The following is a 27113-nucleotide window of genomic DNA, read 5'->3' on the forward strand; positions in this document are numbered from 1 at the left end:
TGCTACACTACTACAGTTTTGTTCTGTCAAAAGATGAATGTGGCCTCTGGATGCAGAATACAGTATTATTTGCAAAAAGGTTAATCTTTTGTTCTGCACTGTGCTAATGGCCCTCCAGAGACTAGCCAGAGGTTAAGATAGTAAGCAACCTCTCAAAGGTGAATAACAGACATCAGATGAAAGCTGAAACTAAATTACAAGAGTAGTTGTTACCTGGTTTTGCTACCTAAAAACAAAATAGGACTCCACAGATTGTGCCACTTGTATAGCAGGAATTTACATTATTTCAGAATGAGACCTGCAGATAACAAAAAATGCAGCAATACAATTTTCAGGCCTAATGATATTTATAGTCAAATATTCAGGTTCTGCAGTGTCTTAAGAAATCATAATACACTTCAGGAATTCAATCAGTTTAGAAAACGTCTTTAAAGAAAATTGCTGCAGTAGATGAATCATTTTGTCCCACGTGACTCATAATGTAGAAATCTGTGCATAACTTCAGGTCACTTCCAGATTTCATATTTTCATATTTCATAGAATGGCTTGTGTTGGAAGTGACCTTAAAAACAAAAAACTCCATAATTAAATGATTTCAATCACTAAGGCTAGCATAATCAGCAGAAAAGTGAAATTTCACAAGGAAATGAGAAGGTGACTCTGATTTTCAGAAAAAAAAAAAAAAGTTATGCAAAAAACAAAATCCTGAACAGAAGGAAAAAAAATTTTTTTTTAATCTAGAAGTTGTTTGGATTCAAATTTCTTGAAATATACCAAATTAGCCCAACCTATAAAATTAGGCTTCCAAAATTATTAGAAAATAAGATACTTAATATTTAAAAATGTGCTATGTGCATTTATTCGGAGAAAATAAAATAGATTAAAATTAAGAACTAAAATACTTGCAAACAAGAAGGAATAACAAAGCTGTTGTTTTTATGGCTGTCTGATTAAATTAATTCTATGTTAAATCAAAGCTTCTCCTTGAAGAAATTTAATAAAAAAGATCAGCAAGTTCTTCACACTCAAAACCAAACTCTACAATAGTTGTTCCAAATAATCCTAACAGGCATCCTTTTGTTTCATAGGGAATAAACTCTAACTTCCTTGACATTTTGATAAGAAGTACTACTAGAAGTACTACTGTCAGTAGGAGAAAAATCTCATTCTCTTGGAGAATATTTTGGAGATACCAACTGCAGTTTTTTTTTCTAATAAAGAGATGCATTTATCAACGCACCTATCTTAAGAACGAAGTCTCTGAAGTATTGCTCCTGGGGTTCTTGGAGAGTTTCAAGAGCCTGTGTTTGTATCTTCCACATAAACTACTTTCCACATTTGACTGAGATGGTGTTCTCTTTGTCATGCTGACTGGTTTAGATGGACAGCCTTTAAGTGCTGTTTAAAGTATCAGCCAACTGAGGGTATTTATGGAGAAACCAAAGACTGCAGCATCAAGAGTCCATTAAAGAATCTTACATCCGAGTATCTGTTAGCAGAGCTGAGATCAGAAATACATTAATAATAACACACTTTCTAGCAAAGAAGTTACTTCAAGCTTTATGTAACAGCACAATTTCAGGTTTTAAGGAAACAGTCATGGAAATTAAAAGTCAAAAAACAGCAAGCAGAATCTTGTCTTCAATGAATACTGGACAGTCTTCAATTGAAGTTCAGAGTTACTGTTTGTGTCAGATGACAAATCCTAGATACTTATTCATTAGTACCATAAGAGACCAACATGGGTGTCTAACCTGACTTTCTGACTAACACAAAGTATATTATATCTAGTTATACTGCCCTGTAGCTGAAATTTCAGGAAAAAAAATCCCTGAAAATGCTATATTGGTTCAGGGGGAAAAAGAAAAAAAAAAAAGATGAGGATCTGAAAGTTCAGTCAGCTTGTAGTAAGGCCAAGCCTTCAGTGGTCCTCCTTGAGGACCTGCACTCAGCAGCAGCAAGAAAAAATTCTTAAAATCACTCAATTTCAGGTCTCAGCATCTGCAGCTTTTCAAAATGCTGACTGAAAACAAGCTAACACCATTCCAGTCATCAGCACTCTTCACAGTACCAAGAAAATAAAAAACAAAAAAAACACATGGTCCGGACTTGAGGTTTCTTCCTCCTTTTCAAATAGTCTACTAAACAATGTTTTCTGTGCTAGATTTTGATTAAAATTCAATTCCATACAAGACATTCACAGCTCAGTCTGGCTACATTCTTCAGAGCAGATTACCATCAAATATATGTTTTATTTTTCCCCAGTAATAAGCAAATAAAGAATTCTTGAGGCATACAAGAGGTTAAAGCCCCATAAGCTACAGCTCTTTTGCTTGAGGGTGACTCTTGCCCAAGCTAAGCATCCCTGACACACACTTCCCAAGTAGCATGTTTGCCTGTGGACAGTAAGGATTGTAATTTGATGAGAAATTTTATTAATATTTCAGTGAGTGCAATAGGATTGTGTCTGGAAGCTGGTAACCTTAAAAATTACCTGGTGGTTGTTTAATTTATTTATTAAGGAAGATACTCACCTTTCAACTACTGTTACAGAGTAAACCTCTAGGAACAAGTGGTCATTATATAGGATCCTGGATACACCAGTATTTCCATAAAAGACTTATATTTATTATATTTATTTACATAAAAATCCTAACACTGTAGAATCTACCTTTGCCAGTACACTTAAAAATCTTTGTAATTAGCACTGCTTCTGGACAGCCCAACATCTGGCTTTTCTGAGCTAATGAAGTGGATTCTACCTTATTACCAATCAAGTTCTCTTACCCAGACCATTTTGGTCACACTGCTCCCTAGCTGGCAGTATACAGCACTGGCTAAAGATTAAGAAGACACCAACACTACTCATTCACACTATACCCAAAACAAAAACCTGGCATTCCTCAGGGGAGTTCTGGTTGCTATCTCTCTTCAGATCACACAATGTATGCACATTTCAAAAACCTATGAGCTAGAAAGGAGGATCTCCAAACAGAGTTGTCACCATATGCACATGGAAGCTGAAATACTTTCCAACTTTTTAATGCCTTTTTTTTTCCCTCCTCCTTCTTCAAAGGAGTTTTTTGTTAAATGTTAGAGCCCTGCATAGCTCACAAATGGCTGCTGATTGATACCTGCAGCCTAGAGAAGCCCCAGAGAATAACAGGTTGTCATAGAGCCAACAGCATAGAATTCACCAACTCCTGTGTCAGCTACAAAACCTCCCCAGTCTGAAAGTTAGGGAAAATTAGGTGACAAAGTAGGATCTTCATAGGAAAGGCTGACTTAACACTTTCAGAGACAGGAAAGGGGTTTCTCTGTGCTCTTGGAAGGGAACTCCTGTTATATCACAGGACTACACATCAAAGAGTACAGTGTTCATCCTGAACAAACCAAGCCAAAGCATGACTTTGGGTTGGATGGAAAATGTGAACACACGGTGGTGGTGGAAATTTCACTGTTCAAGGGAAGGTATCCCCAGAACAAAGCCTAACAGGAAGAAGGAAAAGCCTTTGGCCTCTTTAGCTACCTTCTGCTCTGGCATTCTTATTTGGTCACTGAATCCCTTGATTTATCTGAGCTTGACTTCAGGTTCTTTGGCTGCTGAATTCAGGAAGTTGTCCTGGGACTGTCCCACAAAAGGGCTGCCTTCTGGAAAGGCTTCCCACATGGATCTCAGATCACACGCTGCTCCCAGCATTGGAGAGGCTTACTGAGAAAAAGAAAATGAGTTTGGATTATCTTGCTTTCTCGGCTGCAAAACACAGTATCTCCAACACAAAGACACCTTTCAATGCCTTTGCACTTAGCAGTAAACAGACTTCCTAGCATTAAGACATCTGTTCACTCTATACAAATCCATTTCTTTGACGCCAAAAGGTACGGTGCAAATTCAAATCTCCAAAATATTCACTATGAGTCAGCTTCAGGACAGCCCTGGAGGGCATAAGGCAAATGAAGGAAAGGCTGCTAACCTGTCTTGTCCATTACAAGACTAGCTTAAAAGAGACTTTCTGTTGTTACAAAGCAGCAGATTGCTGCGTGCCTAGTAGAGCAAATATAGAACGTGCTGCTCTGAGGCTTCAAGTGCCTCTCTGTGACCCACAGGAACAGTGCAGCTCAAAGATAGGCCCATTCAGTCTCCCTGTTCTTAGGTCGGATGGACCTGCCTTAACATATCAGTGCCAGAAAGGACACTTCTGGGAAGCTTCCCAGTGCCCTTCTCAGCCACACAACTGTGAACTCAATCCAACAGCTATGGCATGGTAGCACCGCTTTCATTCCCATCTCACTACCTGCAAGGCCACACAATGGACAAAACTTGAGGTCCCTGTGTGGGAAAGAGCCAGGAATGGATAAAAATATTGTTAAAAAATTAGGAAAGGGGAGAAACCAGACATTCGTGGGATTCCCTGACAGCTCCGTGCAGAAGGAAGGGCTGGGCTGGAAAAAACAGGGCCCCAGGTTCCTGCCAAACTGTCTGAGGCCTGTCCTTTCCAAATAGCTCAAGGAAACAGCCAAGGCTCCTTTGTAACCCTTTCAGAACTCCCCTAGAGGGAAAGGCTGTTCTAGGCAGAGCAGATCCTGCAGAGTACCAGGCTGCAGGGGTATCCTCTTTCCTAGAGAGCCAAAAGCAGCAGAGTTGATCTCCCCATAAAAAACTACTGAAGCGAGAGCTATGACCACATTAACCCTCTGTTCACCACTCTGTAAAGCATTTTAAAAATAGTAGTTGGGAGATGTAACTAAATACAGAGAAAAAGGAGAACTGGAGATGACTTTGCAAAATAAAACACACAGAACTCTACAGGATATTTTTTAGATCTAAGATTAGGGATAGCTGGGGGAGAGGGTATGAGGCAAGATCCTAGAAGATTTAAACTAGGTCTATACAAAATTAAATGCTTACTAGAACCAAGAACAGCATGTAGCTTTTGTCACAGTCAACAAAATCCATTAATGGAATCTAAAAGCCACAAGAGTTCACTGATGAGGAATTAAAAAAAGAATCGTACCAGCACAAACTGCCTACACCTGTTGCTCAGTGCTATATTAACTATAAGTCTAAGAAAAACAACTACATATTAATGAAAACTCAATGCTTAGCATGGTCAGAAGCCAGCAAGGTATACATACATGCAAGTTATGAGTTAGATAATACATTAAAAATGACAATGTCATATAAAATCAGCTTTTCAGTCCTACTTGATATACTGCTTTCAAGTCTTGTCATCTGAATAAAGACAGACAGCCAATTATTTAAATGCTTCCATTCAGAACTTGAAGAAGAACGAGCCTGTTTAGTTCAGGAGAGACAAGTAAGGAGGGAGATGATAGAGACATACAGAATAAATAGTGCAGAAAATGAAGAAAGCACTTCTGTTTGCCTTGACATATATTAAAGGGGCAGACTGTTGGCAAATTTGAAAAAAATTAAAAAGGGAAACTTTTGAATAATACTAAATTCACCTGTGGAACTCATTGCTACAGCTCATGAATGAAGCTACAACCTTTCCAGAAAGTAAAATATGATTAATGACAACACCCACACCTAGACTACCTATGTAGAACAGAAAATGCAGTGAGAACTATAAGCCGTTAGCAGCTAGAAGGCAAAAGCAAGCTTTCCTCAGAGACAGGAAATGTATTTACTGCTGATCGACAAGTTCTGCATTTTTACTGAAGACACTAGTGGCAGTTACTCCAGAGGACAAGACAGGTGAAGTATAAAGATTAGCAGCCTAATCCAGGATGCAAATCCTATGTTTACATTGGTAAAAGGTCAGGTAGGGGAGGCAGCTGAAAAGAAAGAACCAAGAACTATGATGCTGTATGATATTTAGGGAAGGTATGAAAACCCTGTTACCCTCCACCTACCAACATGGGCTGCTTGATGGGAATAATGGGAAAGATCTCCATACCTTCTCTGAAAGGAAGTCATGTAAGTCAAAGCCAGGTGCTGGAAGAGAAACCTGTGCTCTCACATTACTAGGACTACTTGCAAAAAGCACAGTTGCCCAAGCTCAACAGACCTGCAAGAGGTAACGCAGATGCTGTGTGCCTCTTCACTCAGCTGAAACCAGCCTAAGGAATCCCCAGGCTGCAGCTGCAGGCCATGCACCGGCCTGCTCGTGCCCAGCTCTCCCCTGATGCAAGGCCTCAGCTCCTGCCTCCAGCTCCTAGACCTAGCACTGGCTCCTGCACTCTCCCTGCACTCAGCCCAAACCCCCTTCGCCTCTGGAAAGGGTCCTGCGATTAATCTTACTTATTACCTCGGAAAAGTAACAGCTTGGCGGCTGCCAGCCAAGTCCGACTCAACAGCGTCTGGGGAGCCGAGGCTGCAGGGCCAGGCCTCAAACTGTCTGGGCAAGTCACGAGCTTTCCGCCTTTCCTCTCCCAGAGGCTCCAAGCAGCCAGAGCCAAGGCCTGGCTGTGGGAAGCAGGGATCCTTCGAGGCACTGCCAACCTGCGGTGCTGAGGCTCAGGCAATTTCCAAGCAGGAGGAAAGTAATTGAACCTGCCATCACACATTTCTTCAGTGTGACCAAAATATATAAGAAGTAATACAAGGCAAGCCGCGTATTTCTGAAGGTGAAGTCAGCCAGTTTGCCTTCAAAGTTAACAAGTTGTCACCAGGGACCCTGGGAGATCCTTAAAAAAAAAAAAAAAAGGTTGGAGGTTATCAGGGTGGGGGAAAGGCTGCTACATGCACAAATATGTGGGAAACGAAGAAAGAACATGTACAAGCTAGAGACAAGGAGACCTACAAGAACCTACAGCTACCCACGCAGAATTTCTTTTTTTCACACTCCCTCCTCAAATTTCCTCTGAATATAGTAATCCTACATCAACTCCCAGACTCAGGACTCCCAGAAATACTGTTTCTCAAGGGCCACAAGTAAATACGGTGTGACAGAGCTGCTCAGGAGAACCAGACAGGGTCACAGAAAAAAAAATCACTATACCCATTCTCATTCTCCCACTTAAAAAAATAAACTGAATTTAAGCATACAAGAGAGGCCTGCCACAGAAGAAAATCCAGGAGACAGCCTTGTGTATGTCCTAATGCAAATGGCCAGTCTTATTAAAAGGGACGTTTCTATACAAGCCTTCCTAAACACAGCACTCATCCCTGCAAGCAGCCTGATAAAAGGACTCTATGAGCTGGAGGCCCTCCCAGTGAGGGAGAACTGGCGACAGATAGACCTGTGCGAGATATGCCTCATGATGACACCTTTTGCTCCTCACCAAGAACAGCACACTTTGCTGTTGTTTGGTATTAGAAAGGACATCTTTACACAGAAAGGAGACGACTGTATAAGCATGCAGCCTGCAGAAAAGCGGTGTAGTGCAGACAGGCTGAGCTCATAATCAGACGTTTCCTCAAAGAGAGAAAAGAGAAGGGACAAATGGTATTAAGAGGAAGGAACAGAGGAGGCAGTGCTGGCACAGGGCAGGTCTTGGTCATGTTCTGCTGCTGCTGCTTTGGCACTTCTGTACTGCCTAGCCAGGGAGGCGTCAAGGTCACTGGAGAGTTTCCTGAAACTGAAGGTCTGCTGTAGCCATCAGTGCCTGCTGCCTTCTCTCTTCATTTCCTCCCAGAGGCACCAGTGCAGTACAGTCTCTTCAAACTCAGCCTGCACTCAGCTGCTATACAAACAAACATGCTCCAGTCACTTGGCAAGCGGAGCACAGGACAGAGGATGGACAGCCTCTACCTGTCCAGGGACTGCAGGGAGCTTGAAACATGCAACTGGGAAGACAGTAAAGTTACCACTAACCCCTGAGATGCAGAACTACAAGGCAATACCTACCACGCAACAAAGAGAAACTGATCTATTCTCATAAAAAATAGCATTAGCTGTCAAATAGAGCTCTCTCTTCTTTGGTTCTAGCTGCAAGCCCATATGCAGCCAGCTCTTTTCCAGAGCTCATACTACAACTGCCATGCTGCATCTGCCATCCTAAGACCCCTAGGCCACAAGTCTTTGAAAAAGAAGACAGTCTCACCAATTTCTCTAGCATTTTCTAGCATTGTGAGAACCACCTTGCACATTAGTATGGCTGTTCTGGTACAGCTCTCTTCATAGCTCTTCACATCCCACCTACTCAGGTTCCAGGCACTCACCAGATTTCATATTTTACCTTCTGTAGCTTGAAAAACTTAAATGAAAACTTGAGAAAATAGTGAGGTTACTTTCACCTCTAAGTCAAATGTAATAAGCTGTCCCTTTGACACACAGAATCAAGACTGGTAAACAACAATTAGCTTGTGATAGTTGCCTGGTGTCTCCTTGTCAAGATTCAAAGGTTCAGTGGAAATGGAGCAGACACTTACAAACAAACTCTTGGAAGAGCTTGGAGACTCCCCCACATCCTCACAAGCCTGAAGTATGTATATTCTGTATGACTACAACAGAAGTTCTGAAACTGTACTACGTGCAGCCCTAGTAGTAATGGACCAGGCATGAAGTTTCACAGACGGCACACTTAGTATAAAAGGTTGTCTGGGAATATAGCATTTGTGGTCCTAGTTCGTGAGGTGGAGTGTGCAAAAGCAGAATATGCCATTATTTTTGTCTAAAACATTTGGATTTCAAATAAATACATCTTTGCTATTAGAACAGGCACAGGAAGATGTCATTTTAAGTAGTACTGGATTTACTGTGCCCATAATGTTGATTTGTGCACGAGCAGTAAATACATGCAGCGCAGCCCATAAGCACATATTATGTGAATGCTGTAACTATAATGTGGATGGGCATCACGTCTAATTCTTCCAGAATGCTTCAGGCTCACTGCAGGTCAGATACTTACAAGACTTTCAGATTTTTTTTTCCTTAACACACTCAAGACTTCCAGGTAAAAAATAAAACAGAACTACAAAAAGGAAAGCCTATTTTGGAACTTGAGCATATGGCAGCTATATGCACACAGCCCACAATGCCTAAGCTGTTCCTACCACTAAGAATGACAGAGCAACTTAAACATAGAAACCCCTAGATAAGAAAACTGAAAAACCTTGTTTTTAACATTTAACCCAGATTAGAGAGCCTGCCAACAAAACATCATTTCTTGATGAGCCTGAGCACCTTGGCTAAGAAGGCAGCAAAGCAGTATTTTGAGCACGTTAAGCAATCAGAAGAGCAGAATCCTTTGCTTCTGACTTTAACAGCAGTCATAATCCAAGCTGTGTGGTATAATTTGGACTGCCATTCTAGTTTCTGATTGATGACAGAAAAAGTTTGCTTGCCTGCCTCCCTCACAACTTAGATAAATCTGTCAAAAGGTACAAGGAAAAAAATATGCAGAGCTAGGTTGGTTGTGTCTTTAGTTTTGAGAATGCTGTCATGAAAAACCAAGAAGCTAATGCAACACAAAGGTCTGGAAAAATACTGACCATGTATTACTGCTGAATGCCTGCCAGCACACTGCCTGGATGAGTTCTAAAAGTGAACCTGTTCAAGGATGACAGAATCCAAGATGCCCACTGAAAATATAGAAATCTGTACTAATTAGAAAGATTTCTCTCATTACCTTTGGCACAGGTCTTGGAGATTAAGTGATTTGCAAAGCCCAAACAACTCTTTGAGAAGAATTTCAAAAACAAGTGAGATAGCAGAGCAGATTCCAGTGTCAGAAGCTGCTAGGAAAGCCTACTACCCCTGTTATTGGTGGTTATGCAACTATCTGCCAACAGTACTCAGAAATTAGTTTAGGTTCTGAACAATAAATTTTGTTCTCGTAGACACTATCTTCTACATTTATTGTGCAACTGAGAACGTCTTCAGGAGCTGATCATTGCCACATTCCTAGTAAGTTCTTAGATTTAATGTCAGGAAATCAGTTCCAACGGATAATAAAAAAAATCACTTTCATTTTTGTTGTTCTTAGGTCAAACTATTAACATTATGATAAAATTTATACAGCAATCTTAAACACTTAGCTTACAAAGTGCATAACAAACCTGTTTATGTGGCTAAAGCAGAATGTGAATAAGTAACAATCCTGCCTGACAGAGCGAGAAACTGGGACAGATTGGAATAAGACCCTCAGGACTACAGTTAAAGAAAGAGAGAGCAGGTTTGTCATAGCTGCAGAGTTATAGAGGGCAATACAGCTTGGACTGCAGCAAATGTGGCAAAGGGCCTCTGACAGCCATGTTACAGTAGTTGAGAACATTTTAACATATCCAGAGTCGTTCTCTGTCTCTATATCACAAACTCAAGATCACCTTTTTCTTTTGCTGAGCTGACTACTAATTTGGCAACTCTTCTCATACAGACAACATTCAACTAAAGAAATGGAGAACTAACTTTTGCTCAGAGAAATTTAGATAAATCAATACTGTGTGAATAGGAATTAAAGAGGAGAAAAAAATATTCACAATAGCATCACAGTAACATTTTAAAACAGAACTCAGAAGCAGCAAGATGGCTTAGTTTTACCACACAGCTCTGCAAAAACTGTAGTGACTGAGTTTCAGAGGCAGATGTTTGAACTGGAGCCAAATTCAAGCCAGATAAGAGGCCCATTGACAAAACATTTCCATCCTTGCAAAATTCTACAACTGCTATAGAAGAACCTCAATGGAAAAAAACAGGAAGCTTTTCTTCAAATAATCATCCAGTACTGAGCACAGGCTGACACTCATTAGATGACCCTCTACAAAATGCTGAGTTCCACTGTAATAGACCAAGCAGCAAATAAGTCATTTGAAGTCCAAGATAGCTATCTCCATATATCATGATCTTGATGCACCTTTTGGAATTATTTCATTAAAAGAAAGTTCACAGTCCAAGTAATCCAGCATTGTCTCCGGATATTTTTTCCCCATATTTATGTAGAGCTTTTTATTTCCAGTATTCTGGCCATTTCATGCAAGCAGCCATGAAAATAAAGTAATTCAGCAAAGGGCCTTTTACTACCTTTCTGTCTCTTGGTTTGAGAATAATAAAGATAACTCAAGTACTGAAAGATCAAACTTTTTATGAAACATTTGAAGACAGAATCTTATACCAGCTGTGGCCAGACACTTCCGAAGAACTTTTGGAACCTTGTATGAAATACAACAATTTCTACAGGCACCAAGCTACACATACAAGGCTAGATGAAGCACGGTTCAGAGTTTAAAAGTTAGGTTATCAAATCAGCAGGTAATAGCATTTAGTAGAAATGGCTTCAGAGAAAGGTGGTAACTACTGTGCCTTCTGCAGAGATTCATAGAAGATTATGACTGCGTGGATACAGACGTAGCTGGAAAGGAATTACAGAGGTGCAAGCAGAACTGAGAAACAAACAGAAGCTCTATGACAGCCTGCATTCTGCTGCTCCCTCAACCTGTGTAGGAGGGGAAGGCAGTATACACCTGTTGGATAGGTTCTTTATTTGGATTAGGTAATAGCTAGCCTGGCTGATCTCCAAGAACAGAATCACCACCTCTCTTAATAACTGCAAACCCCAGAGGCAAACATTGTGCTGGAACAGAAACAGGCCAGGAATTCATTTCTCACATTCCTCTTTTTTAGGCAGGATGAAAAGCAGTGACTGATGAAATAAGAAAAATTTTTCTTGAGCTTTCCAAATCCCATTCCAACCCTTCTACTGAAGCACCCATTTGGGAAAAGATGACCACCCAGGTCACATGCATTCTGTACTGCATATCTGCCTTTCTTACCTTCCTCCATTTTCCAGTAATTCAGGTATCAATGAGATGAATTAATATTTTCACCTGTACGTTGTTTTCTAGTTCTAAATGAATGTTGTGCAAGTGTTGTCTCATTATTGAATTTAAAAGGACAAAAAAAGCACTGGCAAATCAGATGTCTCAAGGAGTTTTGAGCCTGCGTTCAGCCTAGCCTTCTGCCATAGGCTCACTTAGCTCTCACCTTCCAAAATCTAGAATCCTTGGGGTAAATAGAGCTGCTGTTTCAAGCACAGGAAGAACAGCCTTTTTTTCCCCCTGCAGAATCGGAACTCTGAATCCCATGAGTATATCAGCCATAAATACAAATTCCAATGACCAAAATCAATAAAGAGCAGAAGGAAGCTATCTGAAGAGGAAACTTAATAAAACACTACAGGGTACTGCTCTAACTTTGAACAATAGAAGCTTGATATTCAAAGAAAAAATGCATGGAGATGAGGCCTTGGTAGAGATTTCTGCAGTATCAGGTAAAGGTTTACATTCTGCTTATGTCTTGACACCAAAGAACCAAAACTCACAAATACAGAGATGAGATATAATTACAGAGAAACTGACTTTCCCCTTTTCCCTCCCTTTCCATGTGTTCATCTATTTCCTCATTCCACCACAAAACTGCCAGTACTAGGAACACAGATGTGTTTTCATGGGCCTAATTCCTAGGGCAGATCTGAAAAGAACTAGTGTTTGGCCCTTAGGTGTTATCCTCTGAGCAAGAGATCAAACAAATTACGGATGAGCTTTTGAGTACCTCACACACTCCTTCAAAAAACATGGAGCATCAGTTTTAACTTACCTGACTGCTGAAGAGATGGATCTTCTGTCATCTGTAAGAGTGTCTGACTGAACAGCCCACAGTGGCCCTTTTCTGTTAAGTGCTGATTGGTAGCTCGGGGGCACAGCTGCATTCCCCTTGCTTACACCTCCACTTGTTAAGTTCAAGCTTGTCAACTGCAGAGGCAATGAAAAAGACATCAGAAACAATTAAAAAACAAGAAATAAGCAAAAGATGGCACTAAGCATACTGGATAGAGTATGTACTAGGTAAGTAAAAGCTCAAAGGAGGAAAATGACGTGAATCCAGCAAAAATCCTAAAGCAAGAAAATGTATCCTGCTATAGAACTGATAAAAGCATACAGTAAAAAAGTAATTCTACATTAACAAAATTAACTCTGCAATCAAAAGACAGATGCTTATATTACACTTTCTGAACAGAATTCAGTGTGTCTGTCCAGTCATCACAACCCGTGTCACTGATCAAACCATATGCACATGTCCTTTCCCTACCCCACTCCACAGCAGATGTACAATGCATCACCATATGCACCTCTGATTTAAAACTGAGTAACTAACTCTACCACACACGAGTGAACAATTCCACCCAAACCACCTTCAAATTGTGCCCACAAGTAACTATACAAAATAGTTGACAATAGCCTAAAATCATATGTGGTGTAAGTTTAAGTTCTAAAGAAATTATCAGTTTGGCTTTAAGCATATAAAACATATTTCATTGTTTCTTTCTCTGAACATTTTTCTTCTAAAAGGATCAAACTGTGAGCATACATAACCTGATGATATACTGAAGAGAGCCTAAGTTCATACAGTAACAGCACCTATTACAGAAGTTAAACAATACGTTTTAAAAACATGTCTTTAACAACATGATTACATATTGCTTTTTCAGAAGCACAAAAAAAACTTGTTCTGCATCAAGACTGAGGGTATATGGTAAAGGTGACTTGTTTGTATCACCTCTGCTCATTTCTGAGGAAACTGAAAGGTGTGTGTAACCAATAACATATAGGGTAACTGGAAAGAAGAATTGAAAAACTAGCCCTGAATCTGCTCCAGATCTCAAAGGTAAGTTACCTAAGTGTAACCTAACTTCCTATAAATGCCTAAGCATAGCTTGCAAATTCCCAGCTTTGCTATCCTAACAATGCTCTTTTACCAGTATTTGTGTGGAATTACTCTAATTAAAACGAGTATATACAAGCTGCAGTGAGTGATGCTGCACTCACACCTACCACAGTCTTACGCAGAACTGCACAATTCGTATGCTGACTGAACTCTAGAACATGAACTAACATGGTAACTGGCAACACAGGATGCTGTCACCCTTTCAGTTGTTCAGTACTAAGAGGCATTTTTACACTTCCCGAATTTAGAAATCTTAACACACGTACTTCAATTTCTGGACAGAATTAAATTATTGTAATTGCACACTGTTCTTCTGCCCAATTCTCCAAAAGGATCCTCCTTCTGCCATACTTCTTCCCAGTTCTATCCTATCCCATTCTTCCTTCAGTCTGAGCATTATCCTCATTCATTAAGTCACAGTTCCCAGGTCTTACAGCGGGACACACTGAGCAAGCTTAGAAATGAGCAGTGCTACCCACTTCATGTGGAAAAGACATTAGAAGTCACTTTGGCACCTCTACTTCATCCTTAAATTTAAGCCTTCTGTAGACTTTAAATAATATATTTAAAGCCTTTTCATTGCAACAATAGAAAATTTCAAATCACTACTAGGTCTTACGGTGCCAGACACCATTCAAATACATAACAATGACAGTTTGTGGCCACTGAGATTTTATGATCTGAAAAAAATAAAACAACCAAGAATAGCAAATGAGGCAAACAGAGGCCAACATTGTATACAAAATAAATAGTATATATACAATTCTTAGCTTGTCAGCAACAGCAGTCACAACTTTGCTCATACAGATGCATGTGAAACTAAGATGACTTTATGTAACCTTTTCTCCTCACCACATTTAGTCTGATGAGTTACCAGCTCATCCCTGCTCTATTTATGTGGTATGCTTTCCTCTCTAATATTATAATCAGTATTCTTTTGAAAGCTGGCTTTCTAAACAAAGCAGGTGAGCAAATAGTTTCACAGAGGTAGAAAGGACACTTCACACATTCCAGAGAGACAGGTGTTTAAATTACAGCAGGATTAAAGACAGGCAAGGGATTCAGAGTGAGGGAGAGAACACCAGCAAGATAGTAAGGTCTGGCTGCCGCCAGCCCACCCAAATGGGTGTTACTTCTTATTACTGTGCCATGTGCTGAGATGTTTCAGCTGCTGTAAAAGTAGCTCACCAGGATGTTGCTTTGGTGGGCTGCTGAGGGAACCCCAACACATCTGTGCACAGCAGAGTGGGTTCATTTTCCAGTTATTAACCCTCCTGTACACCTGACCCAACAGTATCCCTCATAGAGAGGCAAATTCTTAGCAACAAATAAATTCTTTGGCTTAAAAAAAAAAAGATATTTTAAGGTAGCTGGACAAAAGCAGGTACTGAAAGCTCCATAAAGAATAGCTCGTAGCTTCAAAAATAGGAGTAGTAGGGAAAAAAACTAACAAAAATAAGGGCTAATGTGTCTCAAAAGGAAAGATGTTAATTCATATGGATCTATAAGAAGAAAGTGTTTTTTTGTTGTTAACATTTTTATTTTTAATAGTATGTTTCAAGGTAAGAAATACACTTGCCTTCTTGACAGTAGACGTACATAAGCTTAAAAGAACCACCTATCTGTGGTCTTGTTTAATTCGCAGAAATACTTTTCAGAATAAATTTAACAAAAGCAAAGGTCTCGACTCTTGTATCCAGTACTTTTGGGTATCATTCTGTAGCCTTGTTTAATTTAATTTCTTAATCTGCTTTATGATTCAAATGGGAAATACAGAGTTAATAAAAGTTGGAAAGGGCCTCTCGGATCATGTAGTCTAACATCAATATTTCCCACTAACTCATATCCCTCGCTATAACATACAAACATTTCTTGAACACCTCCAGGGACAGTGACTTTACCACCTCCCTGGGCAGCCCATTCCAGTGCCCGACCACTCTTTCAGAGAAGAGGTTTTTCCCAGTGTCAAATCTAAATCTCCCCTAGCACAATTTGAGGCCATTCCCTCTTTAACCCTAATGCTGTTACCTGGGAGAAGAGGCTGACCTTCATCTCACCACAACCTCCCTTCCAGGAGTAGTAGAGGGAACCAGGTCTCCCATGAGCTTCTTCTTTTCCAGGCTACACAATTCCTGTTTCTTCAGCCACTCATAAGATCCATGCTTCAAACCCTTCACCAGCTTTGCTGCCCTCCTCTGGACACACTCCAGCCTCAACATAGTAAGGGGCACAAAACTGAGCACAGTACTTAAGATGCAGCTTCACCAGCGCTGAGTACAGGGGACGATCACCTCCCTGCTCCCACTGACAACACTATTTCTGATAACAGCCAGGATGCCACTGGTCTTCTTGGCCACCAGAGCACACTGATGGCTCATGTTCACCCAAGCATCGACCAACACCCCCAGGTCCTTTTCCTCTGCACAACCTCCCAGCCGCTCTGCCCCAGCCTGTAGCATTGCATAGGGTTGTGACCAAATTGCAGGACCTGGCACTTGGTCTTACTGAACTTCATCCCATTGGCCACAGCCCAACTATCCAGCCTGTACAGATCCCACTGTAGGGCCTTCCTACCCTCTGACAGATTGACACTTCCCCTCAACTTGGTGTCATCTTCAGATTTCCTGAGGGTGCACTCAATCCCCTCATCCAGATCATCGGTAAATATATTAAACAGGACTGGTCCCAATACCGACCCCTGGAGTACACCAGTCACGACCAGTCAGTCACCAGCTTTAATTCCATTCATCACCACACTCTGCCCCCCCTGTCAGTTCTTTACTCAGCCAAGAGTACATGGTCCAGGCCATGTGCTGCCAGCGTCCCCAGGAGAACACTGTGGGTGACAGCATCAAAGGCTTTGCTGAAGCCTAGGTAGACTATGTCAACAGCCATTCCATCATCCACCAGGTAAGTCACTCAGTCATAGAAGATGAGGTTGGTCAAGGATGACTTGCATTTCATGAACCCACGCTGGGCTGGGCCAGATCCTTTGGCTGTCCCACATATGCCATTAAATGAGATATCCAAATAAAAGTAGGAAGAATGAAAACTCCAGGGTAGAATTTGTTCATAAAAAACAGCATTCTCTGGACAAAGAACCTTTTAGAAATCACAAGCAAGAGTCTAAAGAGGAGATTTTACATTCTTGATCTACATTACACTATTTGTTCAACAGCTTCTCACCATCATATTAGAGTACTTAATCTTTCCTTAAATAAAATGCTTTATTTTCACTTAGATCTTGTTTCAAATAGGCTAAAGAAGCAGACATTCTGCTTTTTTTAAAGTAGCTAATGTTAACAATAATAATAATAAATGAACAAACAAGTCAGCACTACAGATCAGCCTTCAAAGATTCAGGAAAAGATTCCTGAAAGGTCAAGTGTCCTTATCAGCTTGCAGGAGTTAACCAGGGTGAACAGGGACACACCACTGCTAGAAGTTATGCCTCTTCTGGCAGCGTGGAAAAGTGACTTAAATTTTCACTATAAACAGCCTGAACAGCAGGCCCCGAGTTTCACTATCACTTTGTTACAACACTGAACAAACAACACAGGACAAAGATACCTACTTCACTCTCCGCATTTGGCAGCTTTAGTATTTTTTCCTGCCAGTGGCCAGTCATATCCTGTTGCCTATAAACGATGTGCTGAGGACAAAAGACCTACAGACTAAAAGGCCATTTCTTTTACTTGGAGCCACACTCACATCATCTCTATTTCACACATCTCAGGCTTCCATGTGGGTCATTCTAATTGGTTGATGAGGAAAAGGAATTTAGAAGTCAGGTCAGTTTGAAGATCAACACCAAGAGATAGGCCAGAAGATGCAGTCATAGTAGACTTCATAATTTCTTCCAGAAAAGCATTCAACGTGATGAAAAGTTTATAATCTAAAACTGGAAGAGGCCTAGCACCACAGAATTTGGGGTAAAATATACAGTACTAATAGGTTTCAAATTTGATTGCTTTAACAGTTCATTGAAAAAAAATCCTTTCTTTTAAAGAAAGGTTCAATGTGGATTAAGGTTAAGACACATGCAAGTTAGAAGAGCACTGTACTTACAAACAGACCAGAACCTTTAAGTTTTGGCACCTCAGAAGGATAAGACAACACATATGCTCATACATCATATGCTCAAAGAAGGAAGCATTCCATTAGAAAACCGAAGAATGTGTAAAATGTCTAATAATTTGTGAGATCTCCTTTGGCTCTTGATCTACTTTATCCTGTATGTTCAATTTGACTTCAAGACCCACCCTCCACCTAAGTCAATCCCTAATTTCCTATTTTATTACTTAATACTGTACATCCATCAATTCAACCTTTATATTCAATAGCTTGTAAAACAAATACTTCTTCTTTCACTATTTGGCTTGCCTAGTCACTGCATTTTCACCTGCCAACCATTCCTTAGGCACATATACCCTAGAGCTTTTGCGATCAGTGAAATATTCACATCCCCAGGAACAGAGGCAGGAATTAACAACCTACCATATTAAAAAAAGATTTTTATTGCATTACTTCAATTATATTTCTGTTTGTTCTGCCTTCTGAGATGGCTGACTATATACTACATTAATATAAATAGTCTTTATTAATCTGTTCCCTACCCAGTTTACATGATGCTTGTTTTTTTGGCTTCACCACAGAGCTCCCATGTACATCTGTCAACTAGCCCAGGCCCTAGGCTGGGTTAATGACTTAATCTAACAGAGCACCCAGGTTTTGCAGTCCTACTGGAAATTTTCCATCTTCCTTGCAGACCATCTTCCTTAATGTACTGAGAGGCTGAAATCCAACAGAATATTTCAATATGGGAAGCTGACTCTTTTCTGAAATGTCAGTAGAAACTCCAAACCAATCTCAAAACACAGATACTTTCACTGTCTGAGCAGTGACATAAAGTACACCTACTACAAATTCTTTGGAGATATCACACAATACTAATGTTTTTGTAGGGCCACTTTCTTGTGATCGAGGTCAGCTTGCTGGCCACACCCTAAAATAGCTTCATTTTATGCTCAGATTTGAATTTGTAGGAGCAGCCAGTCAGAGGGGAAGAACTGGAGCTAAAGGCTGCAAAGTGTGAAATCTGCGTGTGTACCAAGGCTGATCTGGCCAAAGGCCTGTGACATTCCTTCTCTGCTTGCTGAGCTTACCAGCTTACAGGACATACATATGCATACAGAGCAGAAGCCTTCCAGTCTCCAGAAAATGTTCCAGACAAAGACCTGCCAGAGACATTCCTGGGAAACCTGACAAACTTGCAAATTCCTTTGTAGAGTCTCCAGCGTATGCATCCATTTAACAATGAAAAAAAATGCTATGTTCATACTGCTGCTGTGGATGGCTGAACTCCCCTCTTCCTTCTGAAAAAGTCAGGTTTTCATTTAGACACTGCCTCCAAACTTCCCAGTGGGAGTAATTTTGATAAGGCACATTTGTTCATCAATGTGTAATTCTTGCCATAATACAAGCACTAGCTGCTCAGTCTGGCCCATTTAGTGACTATAGATCTGCAAACGTTGCTGCGCTATAACAAAAGCCTCTGCTCCTATTCCCTTTGGCAACTCAGAGCAGAAGGGTTCAATTCCTGCACTGCAGAAGCCACATTGACATTTTTGCTTCCTCAGCTGATATCAGTTGTATTATTGTTGAAGCTATAAGTTAGCAGTATTAGAAGTAATTTCAACTCCTGTGTCAACAGCCAGAAGATGAGGAAAAGATGGGGCCCTGTAGCAGTACAAACAGCTTTGTGAAAAAAGAAAGAAAAATAGACCTCAGGCTTCATCTCCTGGCTTCTTGCTCCTCTTCCTGGTTACAGACTGAGATGTCATTTTCTTCTACGTTTCCCCTTCACCCTCTCAGCACAAGGGTAAAAGTCAACTAAAAGTGTTACGTAAGGAAATTAAATCGGATTAAGATTCAGACAAAGTAAGTTCAGTCAAATCAAGGGACTAACACTGTGACAGGGAAAACAAACAAACAAACACACACCAAAAACATTCAGTGAGGAAAATATCCCTACAGTTCTGAAAATATTTGCTGGTCTTTCTGTACCCTCCACATTGCTCTGCTCAGGTCCAGAAGCAAAAGAGTTGATAATAAGCACTGGAACCGGTATAGTGGTTTGTCTCACTGGCAGTTCATTTCATAGCCAGGGATAATGCACACCAGGGTCTCAAAGCTGTGTAGATGAGATGGGTAACTGACAAGGAGTGATACAGGTTCAGGGTTTTGCAGGGTTGTTTTTTTTTTTGTTTAGCTGAAGCTCTTTATTTCAAGATTCTTGTGGTAAAGATCTCCACAAAGTCACTCTGAGGCACTGTAAAGTGCCTATTCCATTTATTCTTCACTTCCTCTCCACTGTCCTAACATTTACTAAACTCCTCTTTTTCTTCCCAGTTTCCGTTTTCTGTCCAAATGAAAAATGTAGAATGAGGACAACACTCCATCCTCCAATGGACTTGTCAGCTGTTCGCAGGAATGCTGGCTGCTAGATCTTGGGCACTGGTTGCTTGCATAACTGAGATGGAGACAGCTCGGTCTGGCCCTTGCCTGGGTGGTCTGATGTTATCCCTATGATTGAACTCTCTGGCTAGAAGAATTGGAGCTAATCCTAATGATAGCTCGGTTCTGAAATCTCACACCCTCCCTCACAGAGAAGGGCAGAGCTCCCACAAGGCTTCCCCTCCTTCTCTCCCTCCTTCTGGTGAAGCTGGCCAATTCAACGCATTCTTCTGTACGTGAGCATTAATAACTACAAAGTACTACAGCCTGGTAGATATCAACCGCAGCCCCTGCCTCCAGTCTGTGATAGGGACCTCACACAGACTCAGCACTACAGGATAAAACCCTCTTTTTACCTTGCAGCATATTTCAGAGAAAAGTAGCCTCCTATTCACAAAGGAAAGCACATATATATCCAGGATCCAGCCACCTGGCTCCGGATCTACACACATGCTGTGCATTTTAACTTTCTCCCCACAGATAGTCCTGCAGTGCAAGCACATGGAATTATTTTATGCTAAACACACCTTAAGTACAAACTTTAGAATTCATGCCTGGTAGGGAACATAGCAGAGGGAAAACAAGTCTAGATTATTTTGGTCACACCCTTCATCCATCTTTCTGTCAGGGAAGGCCAACCACCAATGGGTATAGACCAAAAAAAAAATCTTACTTAATCTCTCCTGAAGTAGCATAGGAGCCAAAAAAAAATCTTAAGCTAGAAAAGAAGATAAAGGCAATTTAGTCCCTAATAAAATAAAAAGGGTTTAATTTCCCTGATTCACCATCACTGTATCTGCTGCTATTCTCTAACAGTACTCCAGTAGGAGTAATCCTAGCTCATGTTTAGCACTGGGCAAATCAAACTAGCAAAATTTCAGGACAATCTGAAAAACAGAATTGACACACTGACTTTAATACACTGCCAACACTGCAGCTGAACCACTACACAGCACATACTGACAAGGACGTCAGCATCTTGTAAAAATAATTATTCATCATCTGCAATTAGGAAATCCCTAATTGCAGATAATGATTTCCTCACAAGTGTCTCGGAAACTCTGCTAACATAAAGGAAATAACTTAGCTTGACTACAGTAAAACAGTGTGGTAAGGAAAAGGTCATAAATATGGCTACACAAGCACAGCACACATTCCTCATCACGTGAAAGATGGAAAGCCAGTTCAGAACAATGACCCAGCAAAACTGCTATCCTGCCTGACACATTTCAAAAGATAGAATACACTTGTAATTTCCATTTCAATTAGCTGAAACATCTAGTTGATAAAGAAAATTCATTATTTCTGTATGTTAGAACCTAGCAATTTGGCATCTGAAAAACATTCGTTATTTTAGAATAACGAATGTAAATATTCCAGGTCATATTGTCCACATAAATCTACAGTATAGCTTTGAATCCTGTCAAGCATTTGACTTTAATGGCATCTTGTCACAGGAAGTTTCAGAAGATGGTAACTATTCCCTTTTATCGTCTTTACTCTGTAGTCTTCCTACTAAACTTAATATCCCCCTTACCTTATTATGAGAAACACAAATAAAATCATCATTATTTACCTTATTATCCACTGCTTTCTATACACATTTCTATTTTCTCCCAAAACAAACAATCGTCAATTTTATTTATTTGAATGCCTGGTTATCTGGATCTGGAGCTAGACTCGCTGCTTTAATTCACAGGAAACATTTACAGCCTTCATTACCAATAAGTACATTTGTTACACTTCTGCTCTCTATACACACTTCACCACCAACTCAACCTTTCCATAGAAACTTTGTCACTATACTTATTGCATATCTTCCCATTTCTTAAAGTTGTACTTATCCAGCCACAGAAGTCTCACTATTTTTTGTCTGTTCTGTCGTCTGATAGTAATTTCACTTAATTGTCTGGAAGGAAAATGCAGCTCCTCTGTGCCTACTGCAGTGGAAATTCGTACATAATAAATGATTTAATCTCTCTTATGCTCTTATCATCCAAGACTTGCATCCACAGACCTAGACTATATCATCATTACTCCAGTAATGTACAATTGCAGAATTAAGAAAATCTGATTTCTGTGGCATCCCAGCACATCTACCCCCAGCCATCAACCCATGGCCGCACCTTGAGTACTGTGTTCAGTTTTGGGCTCCTCATTACAAAAGACATCAAGGCCCTGGAGCATGCCCAGAGAAGGGCAAAGAAGCTGGTAAGGGGTCTGGAGCACAGGCCTTAGAAGGAGCAGCTGAGGGAACTGGGATTGTTCAGTCTAGAGAAGAGAAGGTTCAAGGGATTTTTAAGATTTGCTTTTTCCAACACAACTCAGCCCAGATTAAGTGCTGACACACAAGCTTGTTACGGAGATTCTAGCTTTGCTGCTTACATACCTGCTGTGTAAGGAGACTGGCGTGGCTTGGTGGGGAGTACTGACAAGCTGCTTGCTTTTCTGCCAGCTGTTGCAGTTCTGCTACTACCATACTGGGGCTGTAACGTTTGCCCAGGGAAGAAGCATCTTCTGTACCTTTGTTCACCATGACAGAGCCCACACGCTGCCCACTTGGACTGCGATGGCGCAAACCTACCAAAAAACAAAGATCAACAAAATATTCAGTCATACTTGGTGAGCAGTATCACAGAATCAAAGAATGGTTTGAGTTGGAAGACCTTAAAGATCATCTAGTTCCAAACCTCCATCATGGCAGACAACTTCCACTAGATCAGGTTGTTCAAGGTCTCATTCCTGAACACTTTCAGGGAGAAGACATCCACAGCCTCTCTGAGCAACCTGTTCCAATGGCTAACCATCTTCAAAGTAAATAATTTATTCCTTATATTTAATCTAAACCTATCCTAATTACTTTAAAACCATTCCCCGTTATCTTATCTTATCCATCCTGGTAAAGAATTCATCCCCATCTCTCTTGCAGTCCCCCATTAGGTACTGGAAGGCTGCTATAAGGTCTCTGTAGAGACCTTTAAGCTGAACAACCCCAACTCTCTCAGTCCCCCTTCAGAGGAAAGTCGTTTGGCTCTGATAACTTTTGTGGTCCTCCTCTGCATCCCGTCTAATAATACGTCTGACTCTCTCAATCTGTTGGTCACACAGATGTGAAAGAAGGTATGACACTTCCTGTGTGTCAACGGTTTTCGTACTGGAGTTGTAGCATGTCTGACACAGCAGCACTCAGTGGGGGTGTGACTTCATTCAGGCCACGGTAATCTACCGTCAGCCTCCATTCTCCACTGGCTTTATGCACCGGCCATATGGGGCTGTTAAAAGGTGAGTGAGTTTTACTGATTGCTCCCTGGCTCTCTAGCTGACGAATCAGGTTATGAATGGGGAGCAAGGAATCCCTGTTGGTGCGGTACTGCCGTCTGTGCACCGTTTTTGTAGCAATTGGTACCTGTTGCTCCTCCACTTGGAGCAACCCCACAACAGACGGATCTTCTGATAGGCCAGGCAAAGCAGACAGCTGCTTAACGTTGTCTGCGTCCACAGCAGCTATTCCAAAGGCCCATTGATACCCTTTGGGATCCTTAAAATATCCTTTTGAGGTAATCAATACCAAGTATACATGAAGCCCCCAGTCACAATAGAATGTTTTTGCCAGTCTTTACCAGTGAGGCTTATTTCAGCCTCCAACATGGTTAACTCTTGGGAACCCCCAGTCACCCCAGAAATGTAGATTAAGTCTGTCCCTTGGTGACTCGAGGGCATTGGAGTGCACTGTGCACCAGTGTCCACCAGTGCCTTATATTTTTGTGGTTCTGATGTGCCAGGCCATTGAATCCACACAGTCCAATACACTCTATTATCCCTTTCCCCCACCTGGCTGGGGGCCCCTCTATTTGTTACCTCTGTTATTTTTACGGCTACTGCCGTGTCCGGCAGTCACTGGAGCAGTCACCTTCTTGGAGAAGTTCACCCTGATGGTTGATCTGTTTCGTAATTCTTTTACCCGTGCCTGAAGTGCAGATGTGGGTATTTTTTATGCCACTTCTTCATAGCTTCCCCCTGGTCACGTAGGTAACGCCACAAGGCAATACGTGACATAGTCTTACTGTTGTCACTTCCTCGAGCAGGAGAACGTCCTCTTTTGATAGCTGAGACGTTACTATTTTAGGAATCCTGGTTCCCATCAAATCTATCAGTTTCGTCAGAACCAAGCACAGTAGTCAGTTCATCCATTATATCTTCTTGATTGCTCTCTAGTCTGTCCAGTCTTTCAGTTACCTTTACCAAGGCTAAAACATAAGCTCGTAGAGGGGTTAAATGTAACTCGATGTCTTGAAGTTTGTTAATCAGGTCATTTATAAGGGGTCTTCTTTGTCTTCTGCCATACATTGCTGCTAACGTACTGGCATACCTGCCTGGTGCAGTCCTCGTGAATATACGCCACATGATTGGTGTACATCTGATTCTCTCAGAGTCATGCTCTTGGTTTGGTTCATCATGAATGAATGCAGGGTCATGTAACATTTCCACCACAGCATATTCTCTCAAATAATGTATGCCCTTTTCCATATCAGACCATTTCTTCTTCTCAGGCAACAGATCATCTCTGAAGGGATATTTTTCTTTCACGGCTATCAGCATCCGCTTCCAGAGAGTGAAGGGTCTATTGTGGCATGTACTAATGCCTCTATCAATGGCAGAGTCCCTGGCAATGTTACCCAATTGGCGAGCTTCGTTACCATCTAGCCACACACTGTTGGCCCCACTGTCCCAAAAGCGTAGTAACCAGGTGACAATAGGTTCACTTGCATGGCGTGTAAAGTCTTTTCTCAAACTTCTAATTTCATTCATTTTCAGAGGTCGAGTAACATCAGTAACAATTTCTCTTTCATCTCCTACTCTATCAGGACTCATTGCCCTTCTAGGCATTGGTGACCGTAATCTTGTTGGGTGACTCAGCCCTCCTACTGGAAAATCTAGAGTTCTGAACCACTCCTCTGGACCTCCTTTCTCCTCTTCTCTTGCAGCGTCTGGTTCCTCTACTTTCTCTTCTTCTCTTTCAGAGTCTGCTTCTTCCACTCTCAGCTCCTCCTCTTTCTTCTCTTCTAAGGGAGTTGAGACTTTTTTCATTCTCCGTCCTCTTACAGGGGCAACTGACATTGATTCTGGTGTCACTTGTGGTTGATCATATTGGTTAGTATTAATGATCATACTCTCTAGCTCAGCTCGAAGTTCATCTCGCTGAGTTATGAGGGAATTTAGTTCACCTTGGAGCTTGTCTTGTTGAGCTCGAACATGGGTCAGTTCATTTTCGTAATGGAATAATGTACCTTGGCAGGAAAGATACTCAGCTTTGAGGTGTTTTTGGTCAGATTGGAGGGTGTCTAATTCAGATCGGAGGGCATCTCACTGGGACCGAAAAGCATCCATATTGGATCGGAAAGCATCTCGTTGAAACCAGAGGTTGTCTCTCTCAGTCTGGAGGGCATCTTCCTCAGTCTGGAGTGCATCCCTCTCAGATTGGAGGGCATCTCTCTTGAACCAGAAGTTGTCTTGCTCGGTCTGGAGGGTGTCCATGTTGGATTGGAGAGCTTCTTGTTGAGACTGGAGGGCATCTCTCTCAGCCTGGAGGGCGTCTCTCTCAGCCTGGAGAGTCTGATTGTCAGCTAGAAGACTCTCTTTCTGGATTAGGAGACTGTCCCTTTCGGCTCGGAGACTCTCTCGCTCTATTTCAAAAACTCTATGTCTCTCTGGGATAGTATTGAATAAGGCCCGGTAAGCATAAGCCAGACCCCAAATAATTTGGGCCTCCTCAGATCTGTTTGAGCCGCAACATCCCTGTCTCAAATATCTGCTTAAGTTCTCAGGATCTTGCAGGTGTTCAGGAGAAAAGTTCCATGACACTGGTGATGCCCATTTCTCTAAAGTCTCTCCTAAGTCCCTCCAAACTCCCTGCCAGTCAGTATTCTCTTGCTCTAAGGAGGGTTTTTCTCAAAATATTATAAATAAAAATACTGAGTAAAATGATGAAGAGTACATTCAGGGAGACTGACACCACAATCATTACGAGCATTGGATGAGCATTCAGAAAATGCATAATGAATTCAAAGGAGAGACCAGGAGTCTGTTTAAAAATCACAAGTTCCATAGAGTTAACAACTTAATCTGGAGTTACTCCCTCCGGAACTGAATGCCACATCGTATACAAAAGCCAGGTAGGTATGTCCATCAGTGTTTTTAGTTTATCATACAGAGACCATGCTCCGTGGATCAGACTGGCAAACTTAATTAAGTCCCAGTACGTTCTGAGCATTACAAGGGAAAAAAAACAATGAAATGCAGTCCCTTTAAGACCAGTTTAAAAAGAGAAAGCATTTTTTTCTTTTTTTTTTTTTTCTTTACTAAAACTAGCTGGCAGTACCCAAAAAGTTTACAAATATCCCAGGACAACTGGCAGTACGCCCAGACTTCAAGGTCGTGTTTTGCCATACAGCACCTGCAGTACAGATAAGCTAACGGAGCTCTGAGAGCGAAGAGAGATTCGTTCTAAAAGTATGTCTCTGCCCGGCTAAGGCAGCTGGTTTTGCCCCACGTTGGGCGCCAAAAAATGTCAACGGTTTACAGGCAGGTTCAGCCCGGTTCCGTGATGATTGGTGTGGGGGACCCACGGACCCACGCCCCAGGAAAGGGGAAGGGAGAAAGGGAAAAGGGAGATAGGCCTAGGAACAAAAAAGCGGCAACGATCTGAGGAGGAAAGCTAATTTACTAAATAGATATCAGAAAGCAAAATAACAATATAATACAATATAATTGGAATTAAAGCTAATAAATCAAGTAAAATGAGCAAGAGAGAGTGCCCGATAAACCGAAGGCCTTACGCTAACGCTGAAGGCGGACGGCAGCGAGCACCCACTGCTGAGTCCATCCCAAAGGAAAGAGAGTGTCCCGTGACCACAGACAGTTTTTATCTTTCCCTCTGAGCGTAAACACATAACAACGCAAAGCATCGCA

General features: G+C 41.3%; 1 protein-coding gene across 1 annotated transcript in view; it reads right to left on the reverse strand.

The window, feature by feature from the left end:
- The window catches only part of TTLL5 (tubulin tyrosine ligase like 5), a 120343-nt gene that overhangs the window by 39940 nt on the left and 53290 nt on the right, over positions 1–27113 (reverse strand). Inside the window, exons 30-31 of the mRNA XM_065751986.1 lie at positions 22534–22724; positions 12501–12655 (exon numbers count right to left, since the gene is read on the reverse strand). Coding sequence (XP_065608058.1) covers positions 12501–12655; positions 22534–22724 — 346 coding nt within the window. The remainder of the gene's footprint in view (positions 1–12500; positions 12656–22533; positions 22725–27113) is intronic.

Source organism: Cyrtonyx montezumae, unplaced genomic scaffold (assembly GCF_038088225.1).
Source record: "Cyrtonyx montezumae isolate F1298 unplaced genomic scaffold, pur_monq_1.0 scaffold_10, whole genome shotgun sequence".
Lineage (NCBI taxonomy): Eukaryota > Metazoa > Chordata > Aves > Galliformes > Odontophoridae > Cyrtonyx > Cyrtonyx montezumae.